The following is a 16,868-nucleotide window of genomic DNA, read 5'->3' on the forward strand; positions in this document are numbered from 1 at the left end:
AATCCTCCTGCCTCAGCCTCCTGAGTAGCTGGCACTACAGTTAAGAGCCAACGTGCCTGGCTCTCTGGGTCATGTCCTTCCAAGTAGAAATCTCAGACAAATACTGTTCATCTTAGTTTTACTTGTTGAAAATAAAACATCAATGATACCATCTTTTCATATAAACTAGGCTTTTCAGAATGAAATCGGGGTGAACTTTTATAATTTGGAAGTCATTTTTAAAATAATTTGTTAAAATGCATGTCAATTGTTTTTCCATTCCCCAATTTGTTATTTGCAACAAAAGAAATGTCCTTTTCGCACCACTTACTAATTTTTGCAATTCAGTAAAAATTTATGTAAAAATGTAAGTTTCGTTTGACTATGACTTAGGTCACAGTTCAAGTTTGGCAGGTCTTTCTTAAGGGACAGATTCCCCATTGAGGTAAACGAACAGGGGCACACATGTCCCTTCTAGCTGTCTGACATATCTCGGCCTCAGATCCCTGGCTGCATCAAGGTCTGGAGGTCCACAGTCACATGTGGAGTAGACAAAGTGCCCATTTTCCAAGTGTGTGATCCACATCCACCTCAGGGCACTGGTGACACTTTTAGGTGTTAGCATTAACCTATTTAATAAAAATTAGCATGACCACTTTTTAAAAAATTTGAAACCAGAAAAAAAAAAAAAAGTCCTGTCACTGTTTTTTGAGACTGAGTCTCACTGTCACTCTGGCTAGAGTGCAATGGCACAATCTCAACTCACTGTGACCTCCACTTTCTGGGTTTAAGCAATTCGCCTGCCTCAGCCTCCCAAGTAACTGGGATTACAGGCAACCACCACGCCTGGGTAATTTGTATTTTTAGTAGAGATGGGGTTTCACCATGTTGGCCAGGCTGGTCTTGAACGCCTGACCTCAGGTGATCCACCTGCCTTGGCCTCCCAAAGTGCTGGGATTACAGGTGTGACCTACTGTGCCTGGCCTTTCACTTTTTATAAAATATGATACATCTGTAATTTTAATATTTTCTTTTCCTACATGGTTGAGTGTTCAAAGTTACGGCCTGCTTTTGTCACTTAAATAAAAAGTGACAGGAAAGATCTTAGAAATCAAATTTTGTGTTTTTTAAATTAACCATTTTCTGGGCCAGATGGGCAGTTTCGCACTGGCATGGTTGTCACAGCATGAGCTCTAAATGTTGTTCCCTTGTCTTTTAGGGGAAGGGGGTCTCAGGGGATTGGAGGAACGGCAGCATAAAGGGCAGGGTTGGGAAGGACCAGCGCTAGTCACAAGGGATCAGGTGGGCACAGGAAATGAGGCTGGAAGAGGGCTGTGGGTTTGGAAGAAAGATGATTGGTGCTGTGCTGGAGCGTGGTTTCTGTAGTTCTGTGGCCACAGAAGATTGTAAATGCACATTAAGCCAGCAAGCGGCGTGTGGATAGGGCAGTGAGGCGCCCTCTCTACAGAACAAAGTTAGCCAGGCATGGGGTATACACCTGTAGTCCGAGCTATTCAAGAGGCCTAGGTGGGAGGATCATGTAAGTCCAGGAGGTCACGGTGGCAGTGATCATGCCACCACACTCCAGCCAGGGTGACGGAGACCTCATCTCTTAAAGGGGCGGTGGGGTGGGGGGCAGCTAGCAACTGGTCGGGCACAATTACTCACACCTGTAATCCCAGCACTTTGGGAGGCCGAGGTGTGTGGATCACCTGAGGTCGGGAGTTCAAGGCCAGTATCAAGACACCCCGTCTCGACTAAAAATACAAAATCAGGCATGGTGGCACATGCCTGTACTCCCAGCTACTTGGGAGGCTGAGGCAGGAGAATCACTTGAACCTGGGAAGTGGAGGCTGTGGTGAGCTGAGATTGTGCCATTGCTCTCCAGCCTGGGCAACAGCAGCAAAACTTCATCTCGAATAAAAAAAGGTAGGGGGATTGGCTAGCAGCAAGGTGCAGAGTGGGTAAATTCAGGGGAAAGGCAGATGGAGAAGGTGGATACTAGGAGACAAGTGCGTTATTTCTAGATCTGGGTCCAAATATTCTAGATGAGCTCACTGCCTCTTCTCTGGCCTGCTTTTTGTTGGAAGCTCCCAAATTCCACGAGGTTGAATTTTCAGGTTTTGTTCACAACTCTTGGTACATCTGGTTTACTTCAGGTACAACCAGAGCTAGGCCTTTGGTTGGTGAGAACTCCAGCGCCCCACCCTCCAGGTGAGCCATCAGTGTGGCCGCCACCCTTGTCTACTTTCAGATGGCAGAGACATGTCCTTCGAGTGTGGGCAGTTGGCAGCGGGTGTTGCCATGGGTGGTGACCCAGGCGTCATGTCAAGCCCTTCACCTGCCTTACCTCACACCTCCACTTCACACAACCCTGTGAGGGCTGTTTTGTTTCCCCCATTTTGCAAATTAGGAAGTTGAGGCTTAGGAGGGTACAGAGTCACATAGCTGCCAAAATGTGAATTGGTGCAATTAAGAACAAGAATGATCTGAGGCAGGTAAAGTAGCAGCGCCCCATGATGCTCTTAGAGCCCCTCCCGACTCCGAGTTCACTAAGGAGTGGTGGAGGCTGGGACACCTCTTCAAGACTGAGGCCTCTCAGGGTGTGGGCTCGGCTCATCCGTCCAGTGCTGGCTCCCAGCACAATTCCACCCCTTGCTGTGCACCCCAGCAAAACCCAGCCATGCTGTTCTCGAACATGCCACGTCCCTGACACCTCTGTGCCTTTCCCAGGCATCACTGGTAACTAGAATCATAAAGGCCTGGACATGGCTATGGCCGGAGTTTGAGCTGTCCCTAGCTCTGCATTCATTTGTAGTCTTTCCAAGGGGTGTGGGGGTGTGAGAGCCTTAGCCTGGCTGCAGACCGGAAAGGAACTAGGGAAGAAACCAGAGACCCCTCGGTGGACCTGTGAATTGAACTGGTTTGGAGAATTCAGGTGAGATGATGTGAGAGGATTGGAGAAGAGAGAGAGACAATCCCTCCCCGCCCCCCCCCCCCCCCCCCCCCGCAAAAAAAAAAGCTGGGGATGTTTCAACCCCCTGGAGGCTTTCAGGGCAAAGGAATTCACCTTTTCTAAGGCCCTAGCTCCAGAAAAGCTGCTTTCTCAACTCCGTGGGAGGGACTCGTACCCTCCAGCTTACTGGAGAGGAGACCACACCGGTCGTTTGCCATACCTCTGCTCTGGCTCTTTTGGACATCAAGGAAGCATCATAGCTCCCTGGATAGAGTGGAGGATTCTGCCAGGTATGCCAGTGGAGGATTAGAGCAAAGGGCGCTGGAACCATAAAGTTGGCCCTCACCAGAACCCTAACAGAGGGGGGCAGTTGAAGTCAATGGGATGGAGAAGGGCGAGGACAAGGAAGAAGACTGCAGACTTTGGGGACACCAAGACTACCAAAGCAAAAGATCAAACATCTGGAGAGGAATCTGAGGAGGAGCCAGGGGAACTCTTGGTTTGATTTATATCCATTTCACTCCAGAATGTGAAGCTGCAAAAAGCTGGAAGATGTCACACACTGCCTTCAGGATTAAAGGGGTAAGGTCAAGCCTGAAATCACCTTTTGGACGTGGGACTGAGGTATTTGGTGACATGAACAGGAGCAGCTTTGGCGGTAGGAAGAGGGGCTAATAGGTAGGAGACTGTCTAAGGCTCCCAACGCGTGCCCTTAAATACTTGATTGTACACTGAGGTTGTATCAAGCCAGTGTCAGTTCAGCTTGCTTTAACAAAGTGCCATAATCTGGCTGGGTGTGGAGGCTCAAGTCTGTAATCCCAGGACTTTGGGAGGCCAAGGCAGGAGGCTCACTTGAGGTCAGGAGTTTGAGGCTGCAGCTATGATCACTCCACTGCACTCCAGCCTGGGTAAGACCAGGACCCTTTCTCAATGAAATAATTTAATAAATGCTGTAGTCTGGGTGACTTACATACAACAAATGTATTTCTCCAAGTCAGTGAGGCTCTGTTCCAGAGGCAGAAGGCTGACTCACAGGGAAGGGGGCAACTCTGCTCTCTGGCCTCCCATTAGTGGGGGCTCCACCCTCTTGACCTAATCACCTCCAAAGGCCCCACCTCCTGATCCCATCTCCTTCAAGGTTTGGGTTTGAACACATGACCTTGGTGAGGGGAGACACATTCAGTCCACTGCAACCAGTGAAAAAGAAGTTACCTCATGGTTTGCAGCAAACTCAACAGCGTTATCTTCATTTTGCTAGCACCTTCCAAAGTTTAAAATTAAAGCATGACATTTCACTTTGTGCCGATCAGGTTTGTTTTCCTTCAAACACTGATGGTTGCATCTGGGGGTTTCTCACTTGGCTCCCGTAACAAGCAGATGGATGAATTAGGGGATTCCATCTTGGCAGCGCCGCCACCTTGCTGGTTCCCCCGGGCTCTTCCAGAGCAGGCAAGGTCAGGTGCTCTCTGCAGCTAAGTTGCCCGCGTACATTGGAATTGTTGAACAAAACAGGGTCCCATTTGCTTTGCAAGCTCTTGGCCTCATGCAGTGGTTCTTCCTGGCTGGCCAGTAGAATTACCTGGACATCAGCACCTTCATGCAGGGATTCTCTACCCAGGACCCATTATTTCCCCGCCCCACGAAACAGGGTCTCACTCTGTCAGCCAGGCTAGATGGCAGTGGTGCGATCATAGCTCTGTGCAACCTCAAACTCCTGGGCTCCAGTGATCCTCCCACCCCAGTCTCCTAAGTAGCTGGGGCTACAGGCATGTGCCACCGCATTTGGCTTTTTTTCTGTAGAGACAGGGTTCATGTTGCCCAGGCTGCTCTCAACCAATCCTGCCTTGGCCTCCCAAAGCGCTGATCACAGGTGTGAGCCACTGCACTGGGCCCACATCCAATTTTTAAATTCTAGTTTTTAACAGAACAGGACATAATTGTATCCAAACAGCAAATTTCCAATAGTGATTTTTTAAGCCAAGCCTCTGAAGGGAAAACAGTTGAGGTCAAATATGTCAAGACATCTACTGTTTAACTGCAGTGATATCTAACTTTGTGAAACCAAGATTGGAACCAAAATGACAGTATAAGCAATGAGACATTTTATCTTACATTTTACAAGATATTTCTTTTTGAGTAATAACAAAAGCAAACATGACCAACATGGCTCATTTTATGACTTAGGCCACAGTAAATCACACGGTGACCCTACTGTTGCCCCCAAATCTGTCAATTTCATTTTGTAAACGGTATACTGTATGACCCACAGATGACCCAGGGACACTCTTGGTTTGGGACCGTTCCTGACAAGGCTGTGAGGGCAAGAGGCCCCCACTGTAAGCCACCCTGGCCTGGCTCCCGCTCCGCGTCTCAGACTCGGGCCTGGCCTGGCTCCCATTCCACGTCTCAGACTCGGGCCTGGCCTGGAGTGTGGTTACAAGGGGAGTCCCCAGACCCGAGAGAAACACCATTCATGTTTCAGCCCAATATTTGGAAGTCGGATTTGTTTTAGAAAATACCAACATGTTTTCACCAAATGACTAACCTTGTCCAGTTGCAGTCACGCAGGCCCCCACACCAGTCTCACCTCTCCTCAGCCTGCAGAGCCAACTCCTGGTCTTAAAGGCCTGAGCTCAGGTGCTGGTCCGTGGCTAGGGGCGGCAGACCTGCAGCGCAGGTGCCGGTGCACGTAGTTGTAGGAGATCCTGCCAGGCTGGGCCCTGACTCAGGTGTCTTTGGGGCTCAGCCATTCTCTGAGGCAGGTGGGTCTTCACGAGGGCTGGGGCAGGACCAGGACTCACCTCTACCCTGGGGCGTTCTAAACCAAAGCAAGACAATGGACATCTCTGAGCTGTCCTTCCTCTCTGGAGAGTTCAGCGCCCCTCTGAAAATCTGCAGGCATTTGGGATTGGCCACTTGTTAGCAATGCCCCATAAGACAGGAAGGACACAACCTGTAGCGCCTAGGCTGGGTGTCCTGGGCCCCAGGGAACACATGGCCTCCCTGTATGCACAGAATATGATTTAAACTGTGCCATTTAAACTGTAGGAACAAGCCTAACTGCCAAAATGAACCACAACAAATACCCTAGAAAATGAAGTTGGGATGAAATACTTGATAGAGCTTTAGTTCTCTACTTGGAGAGGAGTTTGGGGGAGTGTGACTGGCATATATCAAGAAGCAGCCCTGCAGCAGGAGGCATTTTTTTAAAGTGTCTGAAGACACTGACGGTGGAAAGCTTATTACGGTCTTATTCTAAAACTGTGAAGGGAATTTGAGAACACTCCAGTGGAAGACTAAACCCACAGTCTGCAACTCAGGGTGTTTGCCAAGCACGTGCGGACCAATTGAAGACAAACTCCCAGGCAGTTCCCAAAGCAAATTCTGCAGATGAATCGGATAATTTGGTGAAAATCTAAGTAAGCTGGTCCACTGATAAAAAAACCTCCTTCCCACCCCAACTTTTCCTAATAAGGCATTCTAAGGCCGTGCACGGGGAGCTCTTGCACACCTGGGGAAGAACGTGGCTTGGCTGCACATCCCAAACACTCCTGACCCCCTGTGGGGAGCGGGCGCAGAACCCCCATTAGGGGTAAATAAGACGACAGGTGAGTGTGCCTTGAAGAGTGGCGTGATAAGCGGTTTGAGGAAACGGTAACGCTGACATTTCTGCCCCAGTGGGGAGAGGAAAATTTAAACCACTAAAGGGTAAGAGACTTGGGTGTCCAGGAGGATGAGGGCAGAGCCCCCGCGCCTGGTGTCATGCCTGGGAGTACCCTGCTGCTCTGTGCTCTGTGGGGCTGAGCAGGGTGGGGGCTGCAGACGGCCTCCCTCCCTCCACTCCTCCCCCATCCCCTCCCGTCCCCCCACCGCAGCCCTCAGAACCACAGCCCTCTCCGTGGCCTTGGTCCCTGCTCCTTCCCCATGGTCTTCACCTACGACTCAGACATGGGTCTTCTGATCCAAACTCTGCCCTTTCCCTAAACTACACCTGAGGAAGAGGAGACCAGGCTGAGGTCAGCCCTAGGGAAGAAACGTCCCCACTTAGTGGCAAGGGGAGGAGCACAAGATGGGGGCAGAGCCGAGAGGGGCCCTGAGTGTGAAGGGCTTTCCCAGAGCCGCTCGCTGCCCCTCAGGTATTAGCATCTGCATTCTGTGGACAGGAAACGAGCCCCAGAGAGGGGCTAATATCACTTGCCCAGGCCCTGGTCATCAGCAATAGACCCGGGACTTTGAGCCCTTTCTGCCTGAGGCCCAGTCTAAGGTTCTCCTGTACACCACACGGGCCCTCCTGGGGCCATGTCAGGAGAAACGTCACTGCACAGGCTGTGAGCCTTTTTGGGTGAGAGGCCCTTGGGGCACCCAGTGAAAGATGTGGACCCTCTCCCCAGAAAAGTACACATCCAAGATGGAATGATTTTGCAGGCCTGTTGCAGGTCCCCGGGACTGCACAGAGTGACCCAGGCCCCTAGGCCCTGGGCTGGGATTCCCGCCCCCATGGGCAGGAGATGGAAGGAGCTTGGCCCCGCCCCATCAGCCCTGCTGTGGCCATCGCCACGCAGAAGACGATGGTGACAGGAAGCCAGGCTGTCAGAAATAACATTGTTTCTGCCAAGCCAGGCACTGCGTTAGAAAGACTTCACACAGATTATCTCACTTTATCATCCTAACAACCTAAGCGGCAGCTGCCATAATTCTCTTTTCCCAGATGAGGAACTGAGGCACAGTAGTAAAACAACACACCTGATGTCACCCAGCTCCATGGACAGTGGGAGAGCCAGCGTTCTCCACCTCCAACCAGGTCTCACTCCCCGCAACATGAGCAAATGGACATGGCCATGGGGGCGAGAGCTGGGGGGGCTGCCGAGAAGCTGGAGCCGTGGGGTCCCCAGAAGTGGAGGCCTGGAGGCAGCGCTGGGGCCCACTGCACCTCAGGGCAGCCCTGGGCTGTTCTCGGTACCAGCTTCACCCTCAGGAGACTAAGTTATGCCCTGCTGAGGATGTTCACAAGGACGCACTGCAGGCCCCAGAGGCGATCGCCCTGGAGAGGCTCCAGGACTTGGTGGCCGGCGAGCAGCCCAGGACCCTGGGCCCGGGGTGGACTGCAGTTTGCCCTCCCACCCAGGACATTCCAGGTTCACGTTTTCTCAGGTCTCATTTAACAAGGAAAAAATAGCACACACAACATTCATGTCCCACAGACAACTTCTTTTCTTCCCTCAAAAAGGGAAAACCAGCCCGGACCACAGAGCCAGACCCATCTCTACAAAAAACCAGAAAAAATTAGCAAGGTGGTGGTGGTACATGGCTGTGGTCCCAGCTACTTGGGAGGCTGAGGCAGGAGGATTACTTGAGCCTGTTAGTTTGAGGCTGCAGTGAGACATGATTGTGCCACTGCTCTCCAGCCTGGGCAACCAAGCGAGGCTGCCTCTTTAAAAAAGAAAAAAAAAAAGGGTGTAAACTGAAGAGGAAAGGGGAAGAGTGGTTGGGTTGGTTCTCATGAGCAAGACAGCAAGACCAGAAAAGCAAGCGCAGGCCAACTGTGGGGGCTGGGCGTGGCACGGGGAGGCCTCCTCAGTGGGCAGGGTAGGGTGGCTCAGGAGGACATGGGTCTGGGAGTGGAAGGGGGGAAGGGGCACGGTGGGGCTGTCGCGTGGCTGGTGCATGTGCCACGTCCCCACATGCATTCAATGCACTCCCTCTCGAGGATCCTCGCTCTGCTGCTGTAAGCCGGGGTGGCAGCTGTCATCTGTGTACAGGGCTGTGCTCTGAGAGCTGGGCGCTCACACGAGTCCTTCTGCCCAGCCTCCGGCCCTGGCCTCCCCCACAAAACCCCCCACCTCGTCCTACTTCAGTTGACTCCTTGGCCCCCACAGTCCCCCGAGGGGAGACCATGGGCAGCGCCTTTCCTGGCAGGCAGAGACAGGCAGCACAAAACCATACTAGCACCTCACTCTCTCAAGGTAGCTGGAGAAGATGAGGACAGGGCGAGTTGAGGGGTTCCAGCAACTCAATTTCCTAAAGCACGTCTGGACCCCCAGGGGCCTCTCCCGCAGAAAGCCCAGGAAACTCATAATTGGGCTTTGGGGTATGTGTGAGAGGAACCCAATTCAGGCTGCTGTAAGTGTAAAGGGTGATTTAATGGCAGAACACTCACAGAGTGTCCTGGGTTGTATAACAGGCCTGAGGCTGGGCTCAGAGATCAGAGGGGCCCCCGGGCTGGCATATGGTCAGGAGGATCCTCCCCTCTCCCTGTTCCTCTCCAGGAACCGGCTTCCCTCTCAGATGTGTCACTCACATGGAGCCACTGCGACTGCACAGCAGTCACCTCATGGCCCCCAGCTGGAAGACAGAGTTCTGGGAAAGACTCAGATTCTCGTGACTAGCCTGGCTTTGACTTGTTTCAGGAAGAGGACAGTGAGTACTGCTGGGGCCAGATGACTGTGCCTGTCCCCTGTCTCCACCTGGCCAGACAGGTACCACTTCCCTATCCCTGCTGGCTGAGGCTGATAGAATGACTCCCTGACTCAGGCAGTACTGTGCAAACCAGACTGCGGAGACTGGCTGGTACAGGCTGAGCATCCCTAACCCCAAATCCAAGATCTGAAATGCTCTCAAGATCCAAATTTTTGGAGTGCTGATGTGACGCCACCAGTGGAAAATTCCACACCTGATGCCTCTTTCTGATGGTTCAGCAAATAAACTTTGTTTCTTGCACAAAATTATTAAAAATATTGCATAAAATTACCTTCAGGTTGTGTGCATAAAGTGTATGTCAAACATAATGGACGTCTATAATCCCAACACTTTGGGAGGCCGAGGTGGGAGATCACTTGAACCTGGGAGGCAGAGGTTGCAGTGTACCGAGATTGCACCACTGCACTCCAGCCTGGGTGACAGAGCGAGACTCTGTCTCCAAAAACAAACAAACAACAAAGAACGTGGTGTTTAGATTCAGGTCCCATCCCTGAGCCAACTTATTATGTATATGTAAATATTCCAAAAATCAGAAAAAAATATGCAAAATCTGAAACTTGTCTCAACAATTTTAGAAGACGGATACCCAGCCTGCAATGTGCTGTTTTCACTTTTCCGCTGCTCTTTTTGGGATGAGGGAGTTGGGTCTGAAGTGTAAGTTCCCTAAAACATCTGCTTGGAGCCAGGTGTAGGCCTGAGACCTAAGGCAGCCTCTGTCACCTCGTGTCATGGAAGGGGCTGGGGACTTACCTGGTTCCATGTCCTCTGTATGGAAAGAAGCTTGCACTGCAGAGTGGGAGCCTCTGTCACCCAAACTATCCTCCAGGAAACTGTACCCTCACTTTACTCCTTAGAGAAAACATCTTTAAGATATTTTATCAAATCACGTCCCTTAACTGTGTTCTGGTTATCTTCATGATTTTCACGTTCAGGCAAGCTGCATTCATCACACTACTTCCATGCCCTGAGCAAATGACAGAAGATTTAAAAGGAGTGCTCAGCTGACAGTGACAGTTCAAATACAGCAAGACAGACTTCGACAGAAAGTAATAGTATAAAATAGTCAAAATAGTGATTTTTAACTTAGGTACGAAAAAATGGTCCCAATTTCATCATTTCCTGAAAATGGTCCTGCCTGTTGTCTGGAAATTCTATCAGGTGGGAACACATTTCTGTCAAGCAGCTCAAACTACCTTATGTCTTTCTTCACCTGGACAGTTTTTTCCCTAGATATATTTAACTAAGATAATCTCACATTGTTCTTGGCCAACCAGCTGGATACCAACCTGGTTTTCTTTCTCCCCAAGAACTGATCTTTGCTACTCAACCCCCAATAGAGACATGAACTGCTGTGTTCTTTGGTTGTGTTTTAGAGAAACATTGTTTGAATTCTTACACATTAGTTTGTTCACATGTTCCTTCAAAACCATATATTTTTGCCTGATCATTAGAAAGCACTGTTTATTCCCTAAGAAAGTAAACTTTGAAGTGATGAGAAATAAAATAATCTGCAAAATACCCACATCCTTTTTCCCCAGCACAGTATTTGTTTAAACAGTATAGCACAACACTCATCTTTTATTTATTTATTGTTGTTTTTTTTTAAGGCACATGATGTAGAAATATTGAGGTACAAAAATGCAAATTTCTGCAAAAGATTTTTAAGATATTCATTTTGGAAAATGAAGGTGAACATCATCTCCCAGAATATTCAGCTTTTAGCTTGTTTTTTCTTTTGGACCAGTTCAACCAGCAACTTGTACCTAGCGATACAGTCTTCCTGTGGGAAGAAAAAAAGAGAGGTGAAAACAGTCACTTGCACAAGTCAGTGTGGTCCCCGTGGGGCCGGTCTGCTGCCTCCTGCTCATGAAGAGCCTCACGTCCAGTCCCTCTGCCCAGAGTTCCCAGGATGTCCTGGAGTGCAGCCGCTCACAAGGCAGACCTGTCTAGGCAGTGCAAGAAGGGCTCCTGCAAGCCCAGCCCGAAGGGAAGGTGCTTGGCGCCGAGTGAGGGGCTGGGGCAGCCGTTTGTGAGGTGCACTAGCATCATCACTGGTACCTTCAGCCTGCTGACTCTCATTTTCATGTTAACATTTCACTCTTTCACCACAACACGCTACTTTAAAGAAATCAAAAACCCTGGGGCCAGGTAGCCACAATAGTCTTCTTCCGTGGGTCTGGCTTTCCTTAGGTGCTGCTGAGACCTTTCCTGTGGGGCGCCAGCCCCCGGGACACTGGAAAAACTTGTGCTGAAATGCACACTCCTGCTCCTCCCGGCCCCACCTCCATCCCACCCTACAGGCTGCAGGGCCACCCACTTCAGACCTCAGCTGGCCACCGCTGTCACGCCCTAGGCTGGGGCTCAGGACCAAAGCAGAGGTGGGTTGATGGTGGGGAGAGGCCTCATTATTTTCACGTTGATTACAGGAACTTTCTAGAATCTATTCTGTTTCTGTTCCAAAAATACTGACCCCTGAGGTTCTGTAGCTTCTGCTGACTTAGGGTCCAGTGCAAAGTGACTTTATCAGCTGCCTGGGACAGGGAAAGGATGTTTACTCTCCTAGGATTTTAGCTTAGTGGTGTCATGAGTCTCTTCTCAGGGTTTTTTCTGCATCTCCAAAGATTATCTGCCTAAGGTCTTTAAAGATACCAGTCTTTCCTTAGTATCTACGCTGTCCCTAACCACATAGTGCCGAAACCAGATGTGGCTAGACCCAGCACGCAACCCCGGAAGGACAGTGTGCTCAGAGCTCTGAGCTGAGCTGTGGCAGCCAGGCCCAGGTTCTAGGACAGCAGGCAGCTCAGCCCTTGCTGGCTGTCAAGTCAAGGCTTGAGGGGAACACCTGCAGGCTGGGGAACACCTGCAGGCTGACGAAGCCCTGCTCATTGCTGGTTGAAAACTGGAAGGTTTCCAGACCCCCCAGGTATGAGTTTCTGGGTGTTCTATCCTTAGGAATCCAAGCTCCAGCCCCTTCGTTTATAAGCCAGTGTGGACTCATCACACATGGAGACACCTGTGTCCTGACAGATGCTAGAGAAATTCGGGGAGAATAGTTACTTCTGGCAAACCAGCTGGAGAGGCTGGGAGAAGCTGCGCTTCCCAAATAGATCAACTGCTAAGGGTTTATTTTTCTCCCCAGGAACTCTCAACTTTCATCCTTTTAAAGTAGGTGGAGAAAACTAGACCTGTACACTCAGGGACATGCATGGCCATGAACTAGATTTTACAACACAGAATTTCAATTACAAAAATAAGAATGTAAATGAGCATCAGTGTGCCCAGAGGCGACTGAGGGAGGCACAGACGGCAGAATAGATCGCGGCTTTTGATTCTGACTGTTCCTGATTCCTCGACTAACAATCTACCTCCTGGGAAAGAAGCCTCAAGAGACACTGGTAGGATCACACCCTGGAACTCTCTGCAGCGCCTCACGGCCAGATCACAGGAAAGAGGCCGCCCAAGCCGGCTGGGTGGGCTCTCCACAGGGCACTCCCGCCCTCTCCTCCCATCTGAGTTTTCATCTGAGAACTATCTCAGATGTATGTGAGCAGGCACTAAGAGCTACAAGCAGGGAGAAAGGCCAACTACAAACGGCCACGGCCGTGGAAGGTAAGCCGAACCCTAGCTGTCGCCTGGCACTGACCACACATGGAGATGGCCTCAGGGCCGCTGGACAGCCACGAGGTGCACCCGCTGAGTCCAAAGTTATTCACATGGCAGAACCAAAGATGATCATGGGAATACTGTCTATACCAGCTATCCCTTTGGTCAAAGATTTGCTACATAGCCAATGGGCCTTGTGATTTATGAACCCTCAGCCTGGTTCAGAGGAGCTTCCCATCCTGACCCTCCCCAGCTGCCGCATTTCACGGTGAGATGGCACCGGCTGAGCCTCCCATGTGCCCTTAAACCCTAGGCCTGAGTGGGCGAGTTCTCCAAAGGGCAGGCAGGTGCTGTGGGTGAAGTTTCTATAACCAGCTACCCTGTGTGATGATGAAACTTAGAATCTTGAGCTCATCTACACACATGAACCACCTCAGTGCACAGATTCATATGCTCTAGGGAGAAATATACTGGAAGATAGATGGGAAAGAAGAGATCACGGGGCAGGTGTCAGTAGATAGGAATGAGGGAAGAAGCCGCAGGCAGACAAGCTGCGGCTCCTCTGGTGGGATTCTAACACCTGTGCAGAGGCCTCTTTCCCTGTCACTCACCTTGCTCTTGGACGGGACACATCTGGCTATTTTGTCCCAGCGGTCAGAGGATCCCTTTGGGTACTGCTGCAACGCCAGTTCCAGAAGTTTCTGTTGATTCTGAGTCCACGGCTCCTCTGCAGCCCGAGCTCTCTCTTTTTTCTGGCTCTCCTCGTCGCTGGACTCATTTGGTTCTGCTACGTCAAAGTCCTTCTGCCGCCTGGCTCTGGACTTCTCCTCGGGCTCCGGCTTCGCGGTAGTCTCCAGCAGCCTGGCTGGCTTCCGCCTCCGAGGTCGGGCCTCGGTGCCCCCCGCCTCCTGCTCACCGGAGTCTCCCCCCTGCTCCTCCTCCACCACCGCCCCCTCTGCGTCCTCTCGCTGGGTGATCATGTCATCAGGCAAGGTGGTGGCACTTTTGATGGGCCTGGAATTCTGAATTGTTGATTTGAGTTCGGACAGTCTAACCATTCCTAGGAAAGAGGGGTGCGCCACACAGAGGTGAAGGGCAAGGTGAATTAAGGAGATGGTGAGAACAGCAGCTGCTGGGCACACAGCAGGCAGCGCACTAGGCATTTTGCATGCATGGTCTAATTTCATTTCCACACTATTCTAGAAAGATAGGGATCATTACCCTAATGTTACAGATGAGAAAAAGGAGACTCAGAAAGCACTAGAGTGGGATCTGAACCCACTTCTGTCTGATTCCAAGCCTTTGTCCCTTTCTCTACTCTGAGGAATAATGGGTATATAAAGAATCAGATTGTGAACAAGAATACAAACATGTCTTTGAGAAGGAATAACCTGCTACTCAGTATAAGAATGGATTCACTGGCTCCACTGGAAAGACAAAAATCAACTGGTCAAACCTTAAACTGTGCTGCCTTTGGAAGTCAAGTGTATGAGTAAATTATACACTTATAAATAGTAGCTATAATAAGAATTTTTAAACATGGAAAAGAAACATTTTATCAAAACATTTATTAGCTGGGTGTGGTGGTATACACTTGTATTCCTAGCTACTTGGCAGGCTAAGGAGGGAGGACTGCTTGAGCCCAGGAGTTTGAGGCTGCAGTCAGCTATGATCACACCACTGTGCTTCAGTCTGGGCAACAGAGTGAGATCTTGTCTCTAAAAGTAGTAATAATTAATAACAAAAGTTTTAAACCTTTTAATAGGACAGAATAGAATACAGAGCACTGATATCCTCAATATAGTAGGAGTTACAACTCAGTAAGATAAAAGGACAAAGAACACAGCTCACAAAGGAAGAACTACAGTAGCTGACGAGTATTAGAGAACTGAAACAGCGAATCACCACTTTTCAATTATTAAATTGGCAAAGATTAGAAAGTATGACAATACCTAGTGCTGGCAAAATGCAGGGAAATAGGTACATTCAGACACCGGGAGTGGGAGCAGAAACTTGCCCAGCCCAGAGCTGTCCAATGAAATATGCTGTGATATGATTATACAAACCACTTGGTGTAGCACTGAGGAATTAAGTTTTTAACTTTATTTAATTTTAATTAATTTAAAATTTAATATAAACAGCTACAAGTGGCAAGTGGCTACCATATTACACAGCACGGTCTAGCCTTTTTAAAGAACAATTTGTCAAATTGAGGTGAACCTTAAAATTGTATTTACTTGTGACTCTATAATTTTACTTAGAGGAGGTTCTCCTATGGAAATAATTACAGATGTATATACAAATTTGGCTACAAAGAGGCAATATTTTAGGCCCAGTGCAATGTGGCTCGCACCTGTAATTCCAGGACTTTGGGAGGCCAAGGTGAGGTGCATCACTTGAAGCCAGGAGTTCCAGACCAGCTTGGGCAAACATGGCAAAACCCTGTCTCTACTAAAAATACAAAAAATTAGCTGGGCGTGGTGATGCATGGCTGTCATCCCAACTACTTGGTGGCTGAGGCATGAAAATCGCTTGAACCCAGCAGGCAGAGGCTGCAGTGAGCCGAGACTGTGTCACTGCATTCCAGTCTGGGCAACAGAGTCTCACTCTGTCTCAAAACAACAACAACAAAAAAAGGAGGCAATTACTTTTTTACGGTAATGTTTCCTCTTTTTTATACTAGCTTTTATTTAATAAAAAACAAAATCCCAGCCGTACACGGTGGCTCACGCCTGTAATCCCAACACTTTGGGAGTCCAAGGTGGGGGGATCACCTGAGGTCAGGAGTTCGAGACCAGCCTGGCCAACATGGTGAAACCCTGTCTCTACAAAAATACAAAAATTAGCCAGGCATGATGGTGGGTGCCTGTAATCCCAGCTACTCAGGAGGCTGAGGCAGGAGAATCGCTTGAACCAGGGAGGCGAGGTTACAGGGAGCCGAGATGGTGCTATTGCACTCCAGCCTGAGTGACAGAGTGAGACTCCATCTTAAAAAAAACAAAAACAAAAACAAAAACCTGCATATAATTAAAAAAAAAAAAAGTAAAAACTACAAAAAGGAATACAATGAAAAGTGGCTTCCTGGTCTGCTTTCTAAGAGGCAAAAATGAGTTGGGGTGTGAGTGTGTGAACGTCTAGATATAGAATGAGTCTTGCACACCCTATGTAGCTGCATTTGCCTTCTCCTTTCTTATGTTAATGGCAACAAACTCCCTGGAGGCTATTCTGTATTAGCTCACTAAAGTTCCAGGTCCTAGTCTTTTGTTACTACAAATGAGTTGCATTTCATAATCATTATCTCCTCCACAGTTTTTATTATGTACTCCATCAATAAAACCTCTTTGAAAATGCAATTATTATTTTTTTATTTTTTATTTTTTGAGATGGAGTCTCGCTCTTTCACCAGGCTGGAGTGAAGTGGTGTAATTTTGGTTCCCTGCAACCTCTGCCTCCTGGGTTCAAGTGATTCTCCTGCCTTATCCTCTCGAGTAGCTGGGACTACGGGTGTCAGCCTCTCAAGTAGCTGGGACTACGAGCACGCGCCACCATGCCCAGCTAATGTTTGTATTTATAGTACAGACGGGGTTTCACCATGTTGGCCAGGATGGTCTCAACCTCTTGACCTCGGGATCTGCTCGCCTTGGCCTCCCAAAGTGCTGGGATTACAGGCAAAGAGCCACCGCGCCCAGCCGAAAATGCAATTCTAATATATGTATATTTACTTATATTTACTTATTCTTTTATATCCACCACTCTACTAATATATTATAAAACACATATGAATAAGAAAATCAAAGATAAAAAACAATCTAAAAACATCATTAAGTGAAACATTCTCATGAAAATATTAATA

The 16,868-nt window shown here is 49.2% G+C and overlaps 1 protein-coding gene across 1 annotated transcript in view; it reads right to left on the minus strand.

Moving 5' to 3' along the window:
• Positions 1-10,983: 10,983 nt before the first annotated feature.
• The window catches only part of DNAJC1 (DnaJ heat shock protein family (Hsp40) member C1), a 236,134-nt gene continuing 230,249 nt past the window's right edge, over positions 10,984-16,868 (minus strand). Inside the window, exons 11-12 of the mRNA XM_008002473.3 lie at positions 13,627-14,075; positions 10,984-11,192 (exon numbers count right to left, since the gene is read on the minus strand). Of these exons, the coding sequence (XP_008000664.3) occupies positions 11,124-11,192; positions 13,627-14,075 (518 nt within the window). The 3' untranslated portion in view covers positions 10,984-11,123. The remainder of the gene's footprint in view (positions 11,193-13,626; positions 14,076-16,868) is intronic.

This window comes from Chlorocebus sabaeus, chromosome 9, assembly GCF_047675955.1.
Source record: "Chlorocebus sabaeus isolate Y175 chromosome 9, mChlSab1.0.hap1, whole genome shotgun sequence".
NCBI classification, from domain to species: domain Eukaryota; kingdom Metazoa; phylum Chordata; class Mammalia; order Primates; family Cercopithecidae; genus Chlorocebus; species Chlorocebus sabaeus.